General features: G+C 34.2%; 1 protein-coding gene across 5 annotated transcripts in view; it reads left to right on the forward strand.

Annotated features, from left to right (window-relative positions):
• The window catches only part of LOC108741146, a 98,925-nt gene extending 83,284 nt beyond the window's left edge, over positions 1-15,641 (forward strand). For 4 of the 5 annotated variants that reach the window (XM_018475814.2, XM_018475816.2, XM_018475817.2 and 1 more), the window contains 8 exons: positions 4,850-5,020; positions 7,762-7,981; positions 8,327-8,623; positions 9,264-10,407; positions 11,114-11,338; positions 12,316-12,557; positions 12,935-14,167; positions 14,616-15,641. In XM_018475814.2, coding sequence (XP_018331316.1) covers positions 4,891-5,020; positions 7,762-7,981; positions 8,327-8,623; positions 9,264-10,407; positions 11,114-11,338; positions 12,316-12,557; positions 12,935-14,167; positions 14,616-15,120 — 3,996 coding nt within the window. In that variant the 5' untranslated portion in view covers positions 4,850-4,890 and the 3' untranslated portion in view covers positions 15,121-15,641. Of the gene's footprint in view, positions 1-1,395; positions 1,802-4,849; positions 5,021-7,761; positions 7,982-8,326; positions 8,624-9,263; positions 10,408-11,113; positions 11,339-12,315; positions 12,558-12,934; positions 14,168-14,615 lie in introns of those variants that run through there. The other variant, XM_018475818.2, reaches the window with a different exon arrangement.
• The last annotated feature ends 3,163 nt before the right edge of the window (positions 15,642-18,804 follow it).

Below are 18,804 nucleotides of genomic sequence, written 5' to 3' on the forward strand. Positions count from 1 at the left end.
ATGCTCTTTAAAGGTGAAAATAGGTAGGCACCCATGAAGAAATCGTGAGTAAATAAATTTTAAATTTTATTATAGTCATAAAAGTCGGATATTTGTTTAAGTGGCATTTAATAAAGGTTGGAAAATTTTTTAATAGAAAATATAAATTTCGCTTGATTTTCGCTGAAAATTCATAATGCGAAGTACCTCATTATAAGCATAGATTATTTATTATAATCTTATAAATAAGAAAGTTTTGGTTATATTAGGAAATGAATTCATTTTTCCATTAGATTTTCTTTGTATTGTATATTAAAATTTACGTTTTCGCAGTTTTCTTATAATTAGCGACAATGCGATCGCAATTTTTCTTGATAAATATCTTTAATATCCACTGCTTGCAATTAACAATACCACTCGAAGTGTTATTTGCCATTCTAAAAGCTTGAAAAATTGTATTTACATGAAATATTGTTTGTACATTGTTGTTATAAATTTTTGTTAGATAACGCGCGTGTTTTTGTGTAGTATAATTTAAGAATAACATCTAAGGAAGGCCACGATTAGTCCATAAACGTAATTATTTAGCGCAATGACTCGTTTAAATCAAATTACCGTTTTATTATTGCGCCTATAATAAATATAATACAGTGCGTTTAATTTATTCATTATTGTTTATTGGCCGAGGAAGGAAATATTTTTGTCTATTTGATCCGTTAACTTTTTCTCCCATAATATTTATAAATAACAGCGGTTGTTTTTTAATGTGTTTGCGACGCGGTTATTTGAAAGCTTTTGACGTAAAACGATGATAAACTTACTAATTTTTGAAGTGGTATCAAGAAAAAAACATTTTTTTAGAATAGTAGATACATATCTTTAAAATGGGAATTTTCTCAAAAATGGTGCGAATTATATTAGTAAACAGCATTCTACTGTAAATTTCGGTTAATTCCACCCTATTTGATACCCTACCTGAACTCTTTTACGACATACCCTATTTAGCCCGATCTGGCCCTAATTGTAATACCCTTTTACTTTCTCTAGCGATGTGCCCCTTCCAGTATCTTGAATGTGCGCTGGCAAAATAGTAGGTAGGGAGAAAAAAGCTCATTATACTCTCGACTTTTGTTCATTAAACATACTTTTTCATACAGTACCTGCCAAAAGTTTTGTTCAACCATGAATAGTAGTGCGAGTTGAAAACAAGCGTTAAAGCCTTTAATAGTCTTCAAATATGAATAAACATCTCGTTGATATTTTCAGTAGTAAATGGTACCAATAACAGCACATTTGAGCAATGCAATTGTAGTGGATAAAATGGTCAATTTTTCCGTGCAGTACTGTACGGATTATATGCTCCTCACCGGTTGAGAGTTTAACCGAGAGTTGCCTCATCCTTTTCTGGCCTAGTGCTGTTCTTTTCTACTTTGCGTCGGTCAAACTGAAGGTCATATCACTACAGAAAGTAAACGAAGTATAAGACAAACTGATCTGGTCCTAAATACCAAATGTCCTACTTGAATGCTTTTACCACCGCTCTCTATTAAGGGTGTCTTGGACCCGGGATGGATGCCCTATCTGAGTCACACAAGGCAGCATTATGTGGACCATGTCCAAGGCGTTACATTTCTGATCCAGTCTCAATCAAAATTATATTATCTGAGTCCTATTTGCAATCAGGTATCCCGGTTAAGACCTGAATCACAGTCCTGTCAATTTCCACTCGGTTACTTCCATGCTTTGGGTAATACCAGAATGTCGGAAATAGAAATCTTCATTACAAACCAGATAATATCTAATACCTACGCTAGAACCATTGGTAATTATAACATTATTATATAGTGATTAATTGAAATTAATGATCTGTAATTCTTAGTAGAAAACTCATCTGTTTAATGCGTGTTTATTGGGTGACACAAATAACAGAATAATGGAGAATTTGCGGCTTGCGGTTTTTTCGTTAATTATTTATGCGTGTAGTAATCGTAATCTGCTACTAATCGCTATAATGTAGCAAATGTTATTTGCTAAAATTGCTTAATTTCGTGGATACAATAACAATTTATTGTGCAAATTTATTGCTTCATAAAAATGATGCAACAACAAACTAATAAAGTTTTAATGGTTTAAACGACGTACAATGTACAACTAATACATAATGGTTACACATATACATTATGTATATATACCTATACCTACTACGAAATAATTTTGATTTGTAATAACATTTCGCGTCATGTAATTAACAAAATCTGGTCGAAATGTTATATATATGTAGATAGTCCATCCATATCTTACAATTAGTTGTTTTTGAAAATATTTATGCATCAAGAAAATTAAATTGAATTATGTGGAAGCGTGGAACTGATCTAACAAATAAAAAAAATAAAACCCAAAATTCCACATAAAAAGTTTTGAAAAAATCTGAAACGCGGTTCAATATTCCTAAGTTAGAGATTACAATTTACTTTGCTTCTCTAACTTATTAGAATTGGGTTTATGTCGATGTATTTGTTAAACAAAGTGCTTCTTAATAAGTTACTTATCGCAGAAAAACAAGTATTTTATCATAAAGCAAATAATTCACCTTCCTAACATCCAAACAGTTGAGTTATCGTAATGAGGCAATTTTCCTGGAATCCATGTACCTAAGTATACAATAGTCCAAAATTTTCTGAAACCTTTTTTTAAAAAAGGCACAGGCTATATTCCTTTTATGTGTGAGGCAATGCATTAGGGGCAACAAAAAAAGCTCAGCCTCTCGTACAGATTTGGTTCAGAAATGTATGTTTTTTCGCTGTCAGGTTTCTACTACAGAGACCTGAATCGTCATCACACGAAAATCTAGCGGCCATCTTAAGTGTTGGGGCGTAAATCCCCTTCACGTGTTGCATATAAACGCCCAGATTTATTAGTGCCCGTGTCGCGTGTTCGATGTGATGGCACCTCTACAAAAATAAAGTAAACATTATTTACGATTTACTACATGCCACGCGGTGTGCTCTGTTCGTCCTGATCCTTCGTTAATTGTCTAATTATTCTCTCGGAAGTTTTCATAATCAGCAGCGTGGATTGTTTCATTTTCCTATTTTTCATTATACGTTTTAATTGTCTTTGTGAAGTATTTCAGAAGTTTGTTTCATTTACATTTAAAAGTGTGTAAATGTAGATGAGATATAAATGTACATAGATTAAAAAGACGTAGAAATTTGGGACCTGATCAATTTTTGGTTATTACTTGCGGTAATACTATGGCCTAGTGACGAATATCAAGCTAGCACGACAACGCTATACTTCGTTACTAGTTTGTTACCAAATCCAAAAATTTGTCTCGAAACAGCGACAAATTATGGCATTTCTCTATGCTATTTTTACGTTGAGATATGCAGCAATCAAAGTAGGATTTTGTCTAATTTCCAGTATTTCATGGAGCCACAAATTTTTGGATTTGGTAACAAGCCAGCGACAAATTATGACATTTCTCTATGCTATTTCTTCTTCGAGATACGCTATGTGTAGTGTCTGCTTAATATAAAAGTAGCAGTATTCCATGGAGCGACAAAGTTTTGAATTTGGTAACAAATCAGCAGCGATAAAATATGGGATTAATCTATGTCATTCCTACTTCGCGATTCGCTATGTATAGTGTCAGCTTGATATCGGGATAGATTTTCGTCAGTTTTTCCCGTATTCCAAGGAGCGACAAAGTTTTGAATTTGGTAACATATCAGCAGTGACAAATTATGGGAATTCTCTGTCATTCCTACTTCGAAATTCGTTATGTATAGTGTCAGCTTGATATCAGAGTAGCACTGCGTTTGTTTTCCAGTATTCCATGGAGCGACAAAGTTTTGAATTTGGCAACAAATCAGCAGCGACAAATTATGGAATTTCTCTACGTCATTCCTACTTCGAAATTCGTTATGTATACTGTCAGCTTGATATCGAGGTAGTATTTCGTCTATTTTTCAGTATTCCATGGAGCGACAAAGTTTTGAATTTGGTAACAAATCAGAAGCGACAAATTATGAGATTTCTCTACTCTTTCCTACTGCGAAATTCGTTATGTATAGTGTCAGCTTGATATCGGGGTAACATTTCGTCTATTTTTCAGTGTTCCATGGAGCGACAAAGTTTTGAATTTGGTAACCAGTTAACGACAAATTATAGTGTATTTTTCAAACATTTCAGCTGTTTGTGCTAGATGCTTGATATACAATATAAGAACAATAAGGTCCATTCAGAAAAGAACTTGAACCTTTAAATCCTTTTAGCGCCTTAAAAAGTTACACTGTCAGATAAATTATAATTTCCACACACCTTTATTGTCTTGACCATTATGTAGCTTCTGAACAGGCCAGGACAATAAAAGATCAGATTAATTTTACGCAAAAATATGCTCCTTTTCCTTACTTACTAAAACATGAAAATTAGTTCATTTTAACTGGAAAAATTATAGCGAAAACGATAGAGGTCTTTCAGTTTTTATTGAGGATCTTTTTATATACCCATACTCACGCTCTAATGGAACCAAAGTAAAGCGAAACAATTTTTATATCTTAACATAAATATAAGTGGGTTAAATCCTTCATTACTGATGCAAATCTAAAGTTTACAGCTAAAATTATATGTAGATAATTACTGTTTAATGTTCACGGCTCTAGCAAATGGTCAACAAATGTTTTAGTAAATTATATTTTTAATATCTTTCTTATGTATACAACTTTTAATGTAAAAAAAAAATACGACACAAGCCAATACAATAGGTCGTTTTTTAGAATGTTGATATTTTATTGTTTTGTTTGTCGCAGTATGTTGAACTGTTGTTCTGTTAAAAAGTCGTTGATGGAGGTCTTTTTTGTTACAGATGATTGAAAAAACTTGAACACGTTCCCGAAACAAAAAAAAATGGATGCTGTGATCTATCGGCATCCATGTTGTCGCCGTTCGTCAGTGTTTCTGCTTCTTGTTGCAGCTTTGGCTTATTTGGTGGTAGAATCGGCAGCCACCCCCAACCAGTGCCTCACAGATCGGCCTGGTAAGTTTTTTTTTTATTTTATGAAGTTTTTCGTTCTTTATTCTTTTTTCTACGAATCGTCACGTTTCCTTATATATATATATATGATAGAAAAAAGGAGATCGAAGGTCACGATGTCACGAAATTTAGTTGTTCAAGTTTATTTAACCATTGATGATGGACGTTTTTAATGAAACTAATCCCGATCGGTTTGTTTTATGTTATGTATTATCCTGCAAACAACTGGAGCGAGGCAATTTGTACTTTGCATGCAAATTATGTCGTGTTTTAGTTATTAGCGGGCACAATACACTAGATATTATTTGTCAAGTATGAAATTTAATTTTTTTTTGTGATTCCCGCCATAAAAATACTGGTATGCAAGGGAAGAAAAAGTAGGGAAGGAGCGAACATAAAGATAGGAGACGAAAAATTAGAAAAAGTGCTGATTGTAGATATCTAGGAAGACAGATAAGCCAGGACGGAAGGAGTAGTAGGAATAGAGTAGGCACTTCTATGCTCACGAACGGTTAATTTAGAAATTGGAAAAAGATTGTTAAAGGTATATGTTTGGAGCACGGCATTGTACGGGTGCGAAACATGGACAGTGGGCGCGGCGGAAAAGAAAAGGTTAGAAGCGTTCGAAACGTGGTGTTACATACGAATGATGAGTATACCATGGATAGAGAAGGTTAGAAATGAAGAGGTATTAGAAAGAATAGGAGAACAGAGGACTCTATGGAAGTCAATAAGAAATAGGCGAGATAGGTTGGTAGGACACCTTCTCAGACGTGAAGGTCTAGTCAGAGACATTAGAGGCAGAAACGGAAGTTAGGAGGGGTAGAGGTAGACCTAGATTAGATTACTGTTCTCAAATAGGGTATGGGTTGTTCTAGTTTTAGGGAAATGCGAAGATTAGCTCAGGGTAGGAAAGAGTGGAGGTGCGTGTCCAACCAGTCTTAGGACTGACAACCTTATGATGACGGTGATTCCCACCATGTTTTTGATTGGACCCAAATGACGAAATCTTTACATTTCTGATCCGGACTGATCCTAAATACGCCCCTGATACGTATGTCGATGAAATACATAATTGGAGTCGAACGTTGACTTGGTGTTTTTTCGGTTTTTAATTATCATAAAAAGTGTACGATAATTTAATTAATAATGTGCCGATTATTTATCTATCAGATGTATCTTTAGAGTATCGGTATTATTACCAATAAAATGATGCATTAACGTCGGACGTTTAAAAACAAACAAGATTTTAATTACACGCGTCCTGTGGCATCTAATAAAAAAAATGATTTACACGCTGCTTAATTTTCAGTACGCATATTCCATTACTAAGCAGTTCTTTGAAACTTTCGGAATTATTATATTAATAATGTATGTCTGTCACAGTGATTTCACCTGCCAGAGAATATAAATATAATTCATTATATAAAAACGTTTTTGGATCGTAAAGGCGAGTCACACATTCTTATTTTAGATTAGTTTTATTCAAGTTGTAAGCTTTTTTATTCGGGTTTTTAACAAGCGCTATTTTTTTTGTTTTGTTGCCATAAATATTTCAAGTTTAACTTGTTTATTTTGATTAAAAAGTTGGTCGACGATTTATATATATAATAAATACATCATTATTAAATTGTTTAGTGACGATTGATGTTAATCCGGCAATAATGCTATCTCTTTATTCCTTTTTGAACGAAAAAAGTAGACATTAATCGCTTAAATCTATCAATTTAATTCTTAGTAAAGAATCGAGAAAATTCGGGAAATGTTCGGCAGTCGTATACAGGACGATAGGTTAAAAATTAAGGTTTATGTTAATCCAAAATCGACAAACTTAAAGAATTATAACATCAAAACTACAAAGTAAACTTTGAAGTTTGTTCAGATGTTGTTTTGCAAACTGCTTGTTGTCTGCTTTGCTCTAGATACAATTACATTTCCTGGAAGGAATTTTTAGGACAAATTAAATTGTCAATTTGACCTTACTATTCTATGAATATTTGAAGCAGCGTATAAACAAAAAACGAATCACCGTATCGCTTCAGCAATAATAACGGTTTTGTGATGTTTTGCCAATAGTGTTACTTCTACGTAAACACAGAGGGGTGATCGTTTGTAGTTGGCACAGTTTACACTTTCGCAACTCAAAATTTTATATAATTTTGTTTTAAAAATTTATTATTCGTTTACGTATTTTTTAATAGGAATTTTTTATGGTCTTTAATACATATGTATAAGGTGGCAGCACTCAGGGGTGGTAGAAACGTACTTTCCCGGTCCGTTGTGCGCATCACTGTTGCTAATTACGCCATTGTTTCTAATTGCTGTTATGTATACACTAATAGCGTGTTAATTTCCCATTTCGGAAAATGGGATTCATCAACAACAAATGCCTTCAGATATTTTTTCATATAAATGTTAAGCTAATATAAATCTAATAAATACAATTTCAGCTTTTGAGAGGTTTGTTCAAATTGAGTTAGTTTGGGACAGTTTTGAGAGAAGCAGAATAGACTTGATTAAAATAATATATTATTCATTTTCACAAAGAAATACGTAATATTTAGATTTGGTGAACATTTTGCCTTGCCTGTATAGACGATTCAAACAATTATTACTTACCTACATTCCACAAATAACAAAAAGTAAAGCGCGTATTTTTTTTTTTAATAGTAGTTCTATGTTTAAATTGAATACTTTGTTATGTATTATCTGTTGTCGAACGGTATTTTCGTTTATTCTTGTAGAAGTACATCCTAAAAGGGGCCTCTACTATGAAGGTAAGTCGAGGAACATTACGCTGGAAGTGTCGAGTCGGGTGTCGCACCAACTTATCACCAATGTGTTTCAAATATTTCTAAAGGAAGTCCTGGGCTATCCGAACGTACAGATGGTTAACAAGGAAAACTACGAAGTCGAATCCATACTGTACGGACTTTCTGGGTCACCGGAAGAACTAAATGACACGTACGTTTAAAATGAAAAATTAAGAGAAAACTTTATTTCTTAGGGATGGTTTATAATAAATAACTTATGGGATATTTTTTCACAAATTATCGTCTACCTATTTTTTCACGTAAGGAATTCAAGCATCTTAAATTATTTTATTTTTGAAACGCTATCCTTAAAGGGGTGCTTACTGGGCAACTTTTAGTTTTAAATAAAATTTGGTCTTTATATTTTTTATTTTTTTACCAAAACATATCTTGGAGCACTTAAGTGTGTTGAACTCAAACTTTTGTAGTTTAAAGCAGTGCTAAGAAATTTAAATTTTTCTTTGTTCGAAATTAAAAAAGTTTCTTCCTCGTCCAGGGTGCCGCAAACGATGGTTAATTTGGAGGTTTGGGTAAATTCAAGTTTCGACGTGAACCAAGTGCTAAGTTGGCGACACGTAAAGGAATGTGGTAATGTGGCTCCACCGCTGCGGTTTGGATGGTTTATCCCGTCTGAACTGAGTAATCCCCTTAGACAAATACCTTCGCAACCAAACGGCGAAATACATTGGTCTGTTTTCAAGAAACCGTCTCACGCCTCCGTGTTCGATATCAACAGCGACTTCTTCGAAAAATATATACGGGAATACACTTTCAGGAATAAATCAAACAATGAGTAAGTTTTTCAAAATATTATATTTAAAAAAAATTATGAGTGCCGTTAGCACAGCACAAGGTGGTATTAAGTAAATGAAAGTTAGTATCAGCAATTTCTTATGTTGAAGTGTACGATGTGTTGCATACCTATTTACAAACAGTTCCTTTAAATTTTAATCATTGATTACTATACATCTATTAAAAAAAACATAATGGCCGACATCAGTAACAAAGCGACAACAATTGAAAAAGAATGATGGCTGACAACTGCAACAATTAGAAAAGAATGATGGCCGACACTATGTCATAGTGGAGCAATAAAAATGGCCGGGGCAGAAGGAAGAACTAGTTTTTATAAAAGAAATTGCTGTCAACTAGTTTGAAGTTGTAAAAATTTAAAATACAACAACTGACTAACTTCAGAAGCAAATATCATTCATTACAATGACGTTCATCCATTTGGACTTTATAAGAATGAAAGTTTATAGTTTTTTTTTGACCTTGAACTTGAACTTAAACTTGCCATTAACCGTCATTAAGAATTTCTTAATAACTTATGGTTTATGTTTAAGAAAAAAGAGTTATCATTAAAAGAACTGTACGATATTCAAATTGATGTCAATGAAAACTAATTTGATTAATATAAAAACCTATTTCAGATTTCACTGCAACGACCCAAAGATCTGCATGAATGGTGTACACGTTCCTGACCGTTGTAGAAAAGGCGAGAAATGCGCTTTGCTTCTGGCTCCAGACTACGACAGCACCAGCTTCCTGATCGAGCATATCGAAGACCTAAAAGTGTACGTGAAAGTTGCATGGTTGGGACCACACTTGCAACATGTCCTGGCGCAACTCAAATCAGTCTATAAACGTATAAACACCCGCACCAACAGCATTATCTTCTTGAGTTGGTACCTGAGCGAGATCGTCTCTGACGGCCGGAATTTTCTTGCCGTGTCTTTCGATCGATGCGACGTTCTCGATCCAAAATCGGTCGGTTGCAAGTACGAAATGACGCGACTGGTCAAGTTTACTTGGAGTAAACTCGAGAAACATGCGGAGATTGCAATGCTCGCCATCAATAACTTGAAATTCAACGAGACAGAGTACAAGAGCCTCTTGGACTTGTACAGTTCCCGTCACGATCAACTTTCGATGGCCGAGATCGCGTGCGAATGGATCCGGAAACACAATGACGCGATCGATCTGTGGATCCCCTCGGATCGGGGTAAGAGCGAAATTCACATTGGTGGTATATTTCCTTTGACGGGATCGTCGTACGTGGGTAACGGGATCTTGACAGCGGCCCTAATGGCCCGCGATGCTGTTAACAATAACGCCACAATTTTACGTGATTATCGGCTCAAATTGATCGCAACGAACGGCCAGTGCGAGGCTGACAAGGTGATGAAGGCCTTCATCGACTTCCTCATACAAAATTACGAACATTTGGCAGGTGTTCTTGGACCGGCTTGCTCCGATACGGTCGAGCCCTTGGCCGGAGTGTCGAAGCACTACAGGACACTTGTGATCTCCTACAGTGCCGAAGGCGCCAGTTTTTCCGATCGCGAAAAGTATCCCTACTTTTTTAGAACGATCGGTGAAAACAAGCAGTACAAATACGTCTATTTGCAATTGTTCAAGAAATTTGGTTGGAAACGGGTCGCTGCCCTTACCGAAGATGGACAGAAATACACGGAATACATCTCACAGATGCAGGATATGGTCGAAAAGGAAGGGATTAGTTTCATTACTAATACCAAGTTCCCGAAGGAGAGGGAGTCGTATGCTATGATCAGGGTGAGTTAACTTTCTTTTACATGGGCAGTATTAAGCATATTGTCACGTGTAGGCAACCCAACATACAGCAAGAGGCCTATAGTGGGTTGCCTAAATCTCGCCAGTAACAAAAAAAATTAGATTCTCTAAACCCCAAACCTGACGCCAAATGTCGCGTAATAAAACACCTTTCGCACTATTTACTGACTTATTTAACTATTTACTCGTTAATTAATACCACTATTATTAATTATCTTCTTCACCGTTCTTATTTCACTTGCTATCGCCTCGTAACTAAAACTCGAACTGAATTGACTATCCCAACCTCTCGGCAACTATTTATAGGGTCCCTGGACTTGTTACGGGTTTCCAAAATATAAGATTTGGAGAATCTGGTCTTTTTTATTACTAGCGAGGTTTAGGCAACCCACTATAGAGCCCTTGCTGTATGGTGGGTTATCTACACACTTGCCACTATGATTACTAAATGTTATCCCTGAATAGAATAACAACTTTTTTTAGAATGCTTACAGACCTTTTCCCAATTCCTGTATTAATCGCTATCGCTGAGCATTTACGATAGGTGGTGTCAGTAAGTAAAAAGTGTTTTATATATTTTTTTTCTGGTGTAAATTAATTTCTTTTCAACTTTGTATCCCAGCATTTTTGTTGAAGGTAAAAGTAAAAAACGTTGGCAATTAACTTGCATTCTTTGTTTCGCTTTTAGTACTTGGAAGATTTGAAGCGTAAACGAGCGAGGATCATTATAGCTGACATTTATGACGAGGTTGCAAGATCAGTTATGTGCGATGCATATCATCTGGAAATGACCGCAAAACAGGGGTACGTGTGGTTTCTTCCTTCTTGGTTGAATGCAACTTGGTACAACACAACATACTTTAACGAGATACACAAGGAAAACATCAGCTGCTCCGTAGAAAACATGACCGACGTGAGTAATTATCCAATCCAACATTTTTACAAGCATACAAATGTGCGTTCGTTCCATTTATCTTAATACAGTAGATATGCTTTAGTATAAGCATTGCATTACATGTAAAATCATTGCTTAAAGAAATGTGGTGCCTTAAAAATCAATTTTTCGCCTTTGCTTTTGCGCCATTGCGGTAAATCCCTGAAGTACTTCTAGTACTTCTTCGGTCGTATTAGCTGGAAAGATGTTGCTCATGTTTAGTGTTTTTTTTATCTCCGTTTTGCGGTTTGCAAATCCTAAACTTCTGAGTATATTTTCTTATTATTAGATAAAGCTAAAGACTCTTTACATGTAGTAACTCAGGTTTTATTTATATTTTTTCGTTTCACACTATTGAATATCTACTGTATACATTGATGATGTAATAGGAAAAGGGAATTATATAGATTGTCAAATTAAACTGTCGATTTTGCAATAAACATAATGCTTGTCGTTAAATTTTATTTTTATCATCAACTTTAAGCACGGCTCAGTTTTGTTGTAAAACATGTTTTGTTAATGCTATCATGTAGGACCAAAAGTGCGTAAATATCATTATTAAACTGTAACCTTTAGTATTTGAACTTTATTATTGTTTTTTTAGATAATTGCGTATTATTATTTTGTTTCGTCAACTTCGAATTGTAAAATTAAAATTGGTTTGATTTGCTTATCATTTTTTGCTAATAGTAGTAAGCGTACTTTCAAATTATATCACAATTTATTTACATGTTTTAATATTCAATTACTTACCAAGAATAGGAATAATATCCTTAATGAGCTGTAGAAATTATCTACAGGAAGCTCTTTGATAAAATGTTCTTTACAAAAAAGCACACGATAATTAAGGGTTTGGTTTATAGTTAGTTGAAAAGCTCCTTTATTATTCATTAAAAGCATTGATTGATGTTAATTTTGTTGCGTATATATTAATGGTTTATTCTTATTAATTCCAGGCGATAAACGGCTATTTCTCGTTGTCGTCGGCATTTTTTGCTCCCAACGATTCGATAATGCAAGAAAACATTACCGTAGGAGAATGGCGGGAAAGGTACGCAAAAAACTCTTCAATTCTTGGCGCATCGAATTACGCGGGTTTCGCCTACGACGCCGTTTGGGTGTACGCTCTTGCATTGAATAAACTTGTCGAAGACAATCCCATGGCCATTTCCAATTTACATTCTCCAGAGACAACCGAGTAAGTTCGCACTGTTCTTATCTCAAGTGTGTGAGTGTGTGTATTGCTTCATTTACAATATACATAAATATTATCACTCATATTTACACTTTATTGCGGTTTAATTGAATTTCGAGGCAAAGGTTGTCAGTTTTGTTTACGTTAATGCTTGTATTTAATATTATCGTATGAATGTACATATTATTAACATCTTTGTTATTCAATGAAATTATTTTTTTCTCGTAAAAGAAAATAAGGAAGCGTATGATAAGGCAAATGTCAATAAAAATATCACGTCTTCGTAATAAATATTGCTCATTTGTCCCGGCCTTACTGTTGTAACCCATTGCATTGACAAAATTTTTGTTTCTGGATATTTACCTTTGTTTTTATTTCAGGAAATTTGTGGAATTGGTAAAAGCAACCGATTTCTACGGTGTGTCTGGTCGTATAAAATTCCGCGGGGGACCTTCTCGGTTCTCAATTGTAAACATTTGGCAATGGTTGAATCATGAACTGAAACTGGTTGGAACCTTTAGCCCCAACATATCGAACGACAAACCAGAAATATACGGCGGTCAACTGGATATCAAACCAAATTCAATCGTTTGGTTTACTAAAAACAACAGAAAACCCGACGATGGTACTCTGCCCCCGTCTGTATGTGCTCTGAGTGGCGTGGCATATTTTCTTGGGGTGGAGTGTGAAATGGCCATCATCATTTTGAATTTAATTGTCGCAACAATTCTGGTAACTGTACTCATCGCGGCAGTATTTGTTATCAAAAAGCGCTACGACAAAAAGGTCCAAATAACGCAGAGATACATGAAATCGCTAGGAATAGATCTGCTTAGTGCCTCGAATATTGCTGGGCTTGATAAGTGGGAGATAGCCCGTGAATCAGTAGTTATTAATCGAAAACTGGGAGAAGGCGCCTTTGGAACCGTGTACGGAGGTGAAGCAAACTTCCCCGATTCAGGTTGGCTTGCCGTTGCTGTTAAAACCCTTAAAGTCGGTTCTACAACTGAAGAAAAACTCGATTTCCTGTCGGAAGCCGAAGTAATGAAACGTTTCGAACACAAGAACATTGTCAAACTTTTAGGGGTTTGTACAAAAAACGAACCTGTTTACACCGTTATGGAGTTCATGTTGTACGGTGATCTAAAAACGTACCTTTTGGCCCGTCGACATCTCGTTAAAGATAAGATGTCTGATGAATCAGACGAGGTATCTCCGAAAAGACTGACAAGTATGGCACTGGATGTCGCCCGAGGACTTAGTTACCTCGCAGAACTGAAGTACGTCCATAGGGATGTCGCATCCAGGAACTGCCTGGTAAATGCTCAGAGGGTAGTAAAATTGGGCGATTTTGGCATGACCAGACCCATGTTCGAGAACGACTATTATAAATTTAATAGAAAGGGTATGTTACCGGTAAGGTGGATGGCACCCGAGAGTTTGACACTGGGAGTGTTTACTGCTGCATCAGACGTGTGGAGTTACGGAATTTTGCTCTACGAAATCATCACATTTGGGAGCTTTCCCTTTCAAGGGCTGAGCAATAATCAAGTGCTAGAACATGTCAAGGCTGGAAATACATTAACTATACCTCAGGGGATAAAACCACAATTGTAAGTATTACTGTTTATTTCTTATGTTTACTGTTTTTGTAATTTTTACAAGAAGACAATATACTGTTTATTTTGTTAAGTTGTAATGTCATTGTAATTTGCACATATAATTAAAGTACCTAAAACTGATTACATTCTTCATGTAATTTATGATGCTATAAAAACTAAATGAAGTAATAAATTTCACGAATACAATTATTGTTAAGGAATTAACAACACTTTTTTGGATTACTTATATAAGCTAGAGGGTAATTACATTACCACTAAACGTTAAGGTGAATACCCAGTAAAATGTTTTTAGCTATCCATTGGTATTCAATGTTGTTAGATGTTTTTAAATTGTAGGAGTCCTAAGTAAGGTATAAGATACTTTCTATAAAGTTCAACAAACGTTTTCAAATATAGGTGTTATTTTGTTAATTAAATATGTGAATTTATTTTTTTAAAGGGAGGGACTGTTAAAGTCCTGCTGGAACCAAGACAATAAACTTCGGCCCACATCGTCAGAAATAGTCGAATTTCTGGCCAACAATCCTCGCCTACTGATGCCCTGTCTGGACATTCCCCTTTCGTCTGTTCAAATGGAGGATACGGGCCAATTGGAAATGCATCTTCCTGAACAGTTCCGCAAATGTTCGTTGTCTTTGAACAACACATTATCGACTAAGGTGAAGACGAACGGCGACTTGACGGCCACGACGACGCCGTCATCGAAAATAAACGGCCTGCGACACAATAATTCGGACGGGGGCACTGTTTCGATACCTATCGATAAGTGTTGTCTTCGCGAGCCGTTACTGGGACCGAGCAGCCGTTCGGACTCGTTCTTGCGACTTGGTAAATATGTGTCCGTGCAATATAATCGGACGGACTCATCAGTGAGTGAAGGTGACGACCACAACGATTACTGCAATCATAATCCACCGAATGGACATGCGATCACGCAACTGTAAGTCGAATTCTAGTTTGTAGGAACCGTTTGGGTTTTTTTTTTGAGACTGATTGACCGGCGACTTTTCTTTCTTTTTGCTCGTACAAGCGTCCCCCGTTTATAACTGTTCCTCAGTAGTAAATAAAACGATAGATACATGACATTTTTTATTACGCGTGTAAATAGACCGTTATTTAATTAATATACCTCACTCTGATTACAATAATATTGCAGTTTAGGTTTATCTTGAGTCTTTTATTTTTGGTAAAGGGTGATATCAGTGTTTGAAGAGTATTGAGCGTGCAACAGAATATATAAAAAATGTTTTTAAAAAGCATTATGTTAATTGCAGTTCCTATTAAATGGTATGATGATAAAAAAGAAAAAAAAAACAGTTCAATTTCTCTCCCAAACGAAGATATATATCTTGTTGTAAAAATTGACAAATTTATAATATTTTTTGTAAAGGAAAAAAAAGGATAGAATCTCATCGTTGTAATTTATCGTTAACTGATAGTGTAATTTCAAAAATTTGAAGACGAAAAAGAAACTTAAACTGCAACTTTGTGCAACTATANAGAAGTTCGATTTCGGTTCCCAAAAACAATCGACAGGTAGCTATACATGGGTTATTTTTGGGAACTAAAATCGAACATTAGGACAAATTTTTCGTTTAATTCATCAGTAAATGACAACTGATATGTATAATTAATTAATAAATGATAAGAACTAGCTGTGGCTTGCTTTATTTTTATTAAAAAATGATTATTCATGCTTGTTTTTACTTTTTTTTCGACCCACGTATAAGAATGAAAATGGAACGAATCAATTTGAAAATTTTTGCCAAACTGCTCGAGTCGTTCGATTTTCGTTCCTATACGTGGGTCGACCTTGAACGAAAAAAACGTAAAAACAGAATAAATAACCATTTTATTACAAAAATAAAGCAAGCTACAGCTAGTTCTTATCATTTATTAATTAATTAATGACATCAGTTATCATTTACTGATGAATTAAACAAAAAATTTGTCCTGATGTTCGATTTTAGTTCCCAAAAATAACCCATGTATAGCTACCTGTCGATTGTTTTTGGGAACCGAAATCGAACTTCTGCCAATTAGTTTTGTTTAATTCATCGATAAATGATAACTGATGGTATAGATTAACCAATAAATGATATACAGAGCTCCCGCTTGCTTTATTTTTGCAAAAAAATGATTATTTATTGTGTTTTTTACGTTTTTTCGGTCAAAACCGACCCATATATAAGAATGAAAATCGAATTTTTGCAGAAATTTTTTGATTAATTTATCAATAAATGGTATCTGATAACGATGATTATTCAGTAAATGATCTAAATACGATCTCGTTACCCAAACGAAGATATATATCTTGTTGTAAAAATTGACAAATTTATAATATTTTTTGTAAAGGAAAAAAAAGGATAGAATCTCATCGTTGTAATTTATCGTTAACTGATAGTGTAATTTCAAAAATTTGAAGACGAAAAAGAAACTTAAACTGCAACTTTGTGCAACTATAAACTAGTACAACCACTTTCCTATCGACTCTCCTTTGCGGAATTTAAGAAGTAGCATATGTTTAAAGTTAAGGTGTTATACGTTAACCCCTGCAAAATATATTTTGGAAGAAGACTGAAATATACATGTATAAAGTTTGCAATAGTTAGAATTATTATGATTATTGTATTTTTCTGTTTAGTCGTTACTTGTATTATAATGTTGTAGGGTTCGTTTTGCAGACGAATGCAAAAACGATAGACAATGCATTTTTGCTCCTATAAATTTAAGGTTGTCTCTACATTTTGGAGGACAATTGCGTGCAAAAACACTTTAGCGAATGTTATTAGGTTAAATATTTATTGGTATGTAATAATACATGCAGCATTTTGCTAGTTGCTAATTTTTTTTATTTATAAAACAAGAAAGCTGCAGTACGGTTGTTTGTCCTACTGAAAAAGTTATCCCAGCTTTATGTTGCACTGTTTTTGCAAGCAATTAAAGAAAATCGGGATTCTTTTAGTTAAATGCAATGGATCTGTAACAGTCTTCCACTAATATTATATTTTTCGCTGTTATATTTATAGTCTCAAAACTCAGTCGAATTGTACCTTGTTTACTATTCACCAATAAGCAGTATTCAAGAGTTCTGTAGATAAACAAATGCGCGAAATAACAGTTTTGCAAGATATGGCAATTGTAGTAGTCATAACGATTGTATTATTATAGCTTAATAGTATTTAAAATGTATAAGTAAACGTAAGTTACAACAGTTATTTTATATAAGTGCTGAAGTGACCGTTCTTAATTTATTCTGCTCGTGTTTATTATTCATCTATGCATGCAAAATAATTTTGAACATTTATTTTAGCATTTATAGATAAATATAATTGTTATCAAGTCCCTATAATCGTTACTATTAGGTAAAAAAGAGCCAAAAATATTTTTGTACCACTTGCCAGTCGGTTTTTTAATACTACGACAATTTACAAGTCATTAAAGTAGTAATGAAAGGAAATTGCTTGTTAAAAAAAAGTATAGGTAGTAAAAGGTTTAACTAGCTTTGCAATTTAATTATACAACACGCAGCGTAAGAAAAATACCGATTGTTACGCTTTCTCCAAAAGATTAACTCATCTAACATAACTGCAAGTATTGAATAACGTTTTTTAAACTTATTAAAAGTAAAGCTATCTGGTAGTCTTAGCAAACAAATGTAATAATAATCATTTATTTAGGTGGTAATTAATAGTGTCGAATGTATGTAGGCAACCCAACATACATATCGACAATAGTTTAAATTAACCGTCAGTAATGAACGAAATATAATGATAAAATACTTCGTTACATTTTCCAAATAATGTCGAATTAAAAGAACAATAATAATGATCCAAAACCATTTGTTAAACAGTTTCTCTTTAAGTAATATATGAGACTGCAATTTTTGGCTCGTTGTATTGGCAAAGATTAGGATAAAATTATAGTAATGATACGATTTGTTTTCTTTTACGAAGTAAAAATTTAGTCATCGATAATTTTCATTTTAATTTAAATAAAAGGAATATTAGGACTCTGTTGTAGTAAATTATAAGAATACTAGTTTTTGTTGCTTTGCTTATCATACACATATACCAAAGATTGTTTTGTTACTTTTACTTTCAAAATTGGAGTTATAAATCGATCAAAAAGGCAAGCAATGAAAACGATGCGTATTACAAGAAATTTTGTGCGACGAAAAAGACTCACATAACCATAGGAACAATCTAGTCATTTTTATAAATAAATGTCAAGAACCAGTGCAAATATTTGATTGGCAACTACAGTACATACCGATGGTATTATGTACAAATAAATATTATTTAACTATTCTTTTTTATGAGCACAAAATATATAAAAAATAAGCTTGCCTGAACCCACCTTCACCTTCTGTATTTGTTTTATATAGAAAAACCATGACTATGTCTGTGTTCCTTATTACATAGTGTAAGTCATTATTTATTAGAATGAGAATTTGTTATTAGCTAGCGTATAGGAAATCGTTAACGATGTAATCTAATTGCTACTGTAGTGCTAATTTTAAGTCATTGTAGTGTAATGTAAACCGATATTTATTATTTAAATTGTATCTGATTCGCGTGTTTGTAGTTTCCAGTTGGTTTGCTTGGATCTATGAATATTGTTTACGC

Source organism: Agrilus planipennis, unplaced genomic scaffold (assembly GCF_000699045.2).
Source record: "Agrilus planipennis isolate EAB-ADULT unplaced genomic scaffold, Apla_2.0 scaffold237, whole genome shotgun sequence".
Classification (NCBI taxonomy): Eukaryota; Metazoa; Arthropoda; class Insecta; order Coleoptera; family Buprestidae; genus Agrilus; species Agrilus planipennis.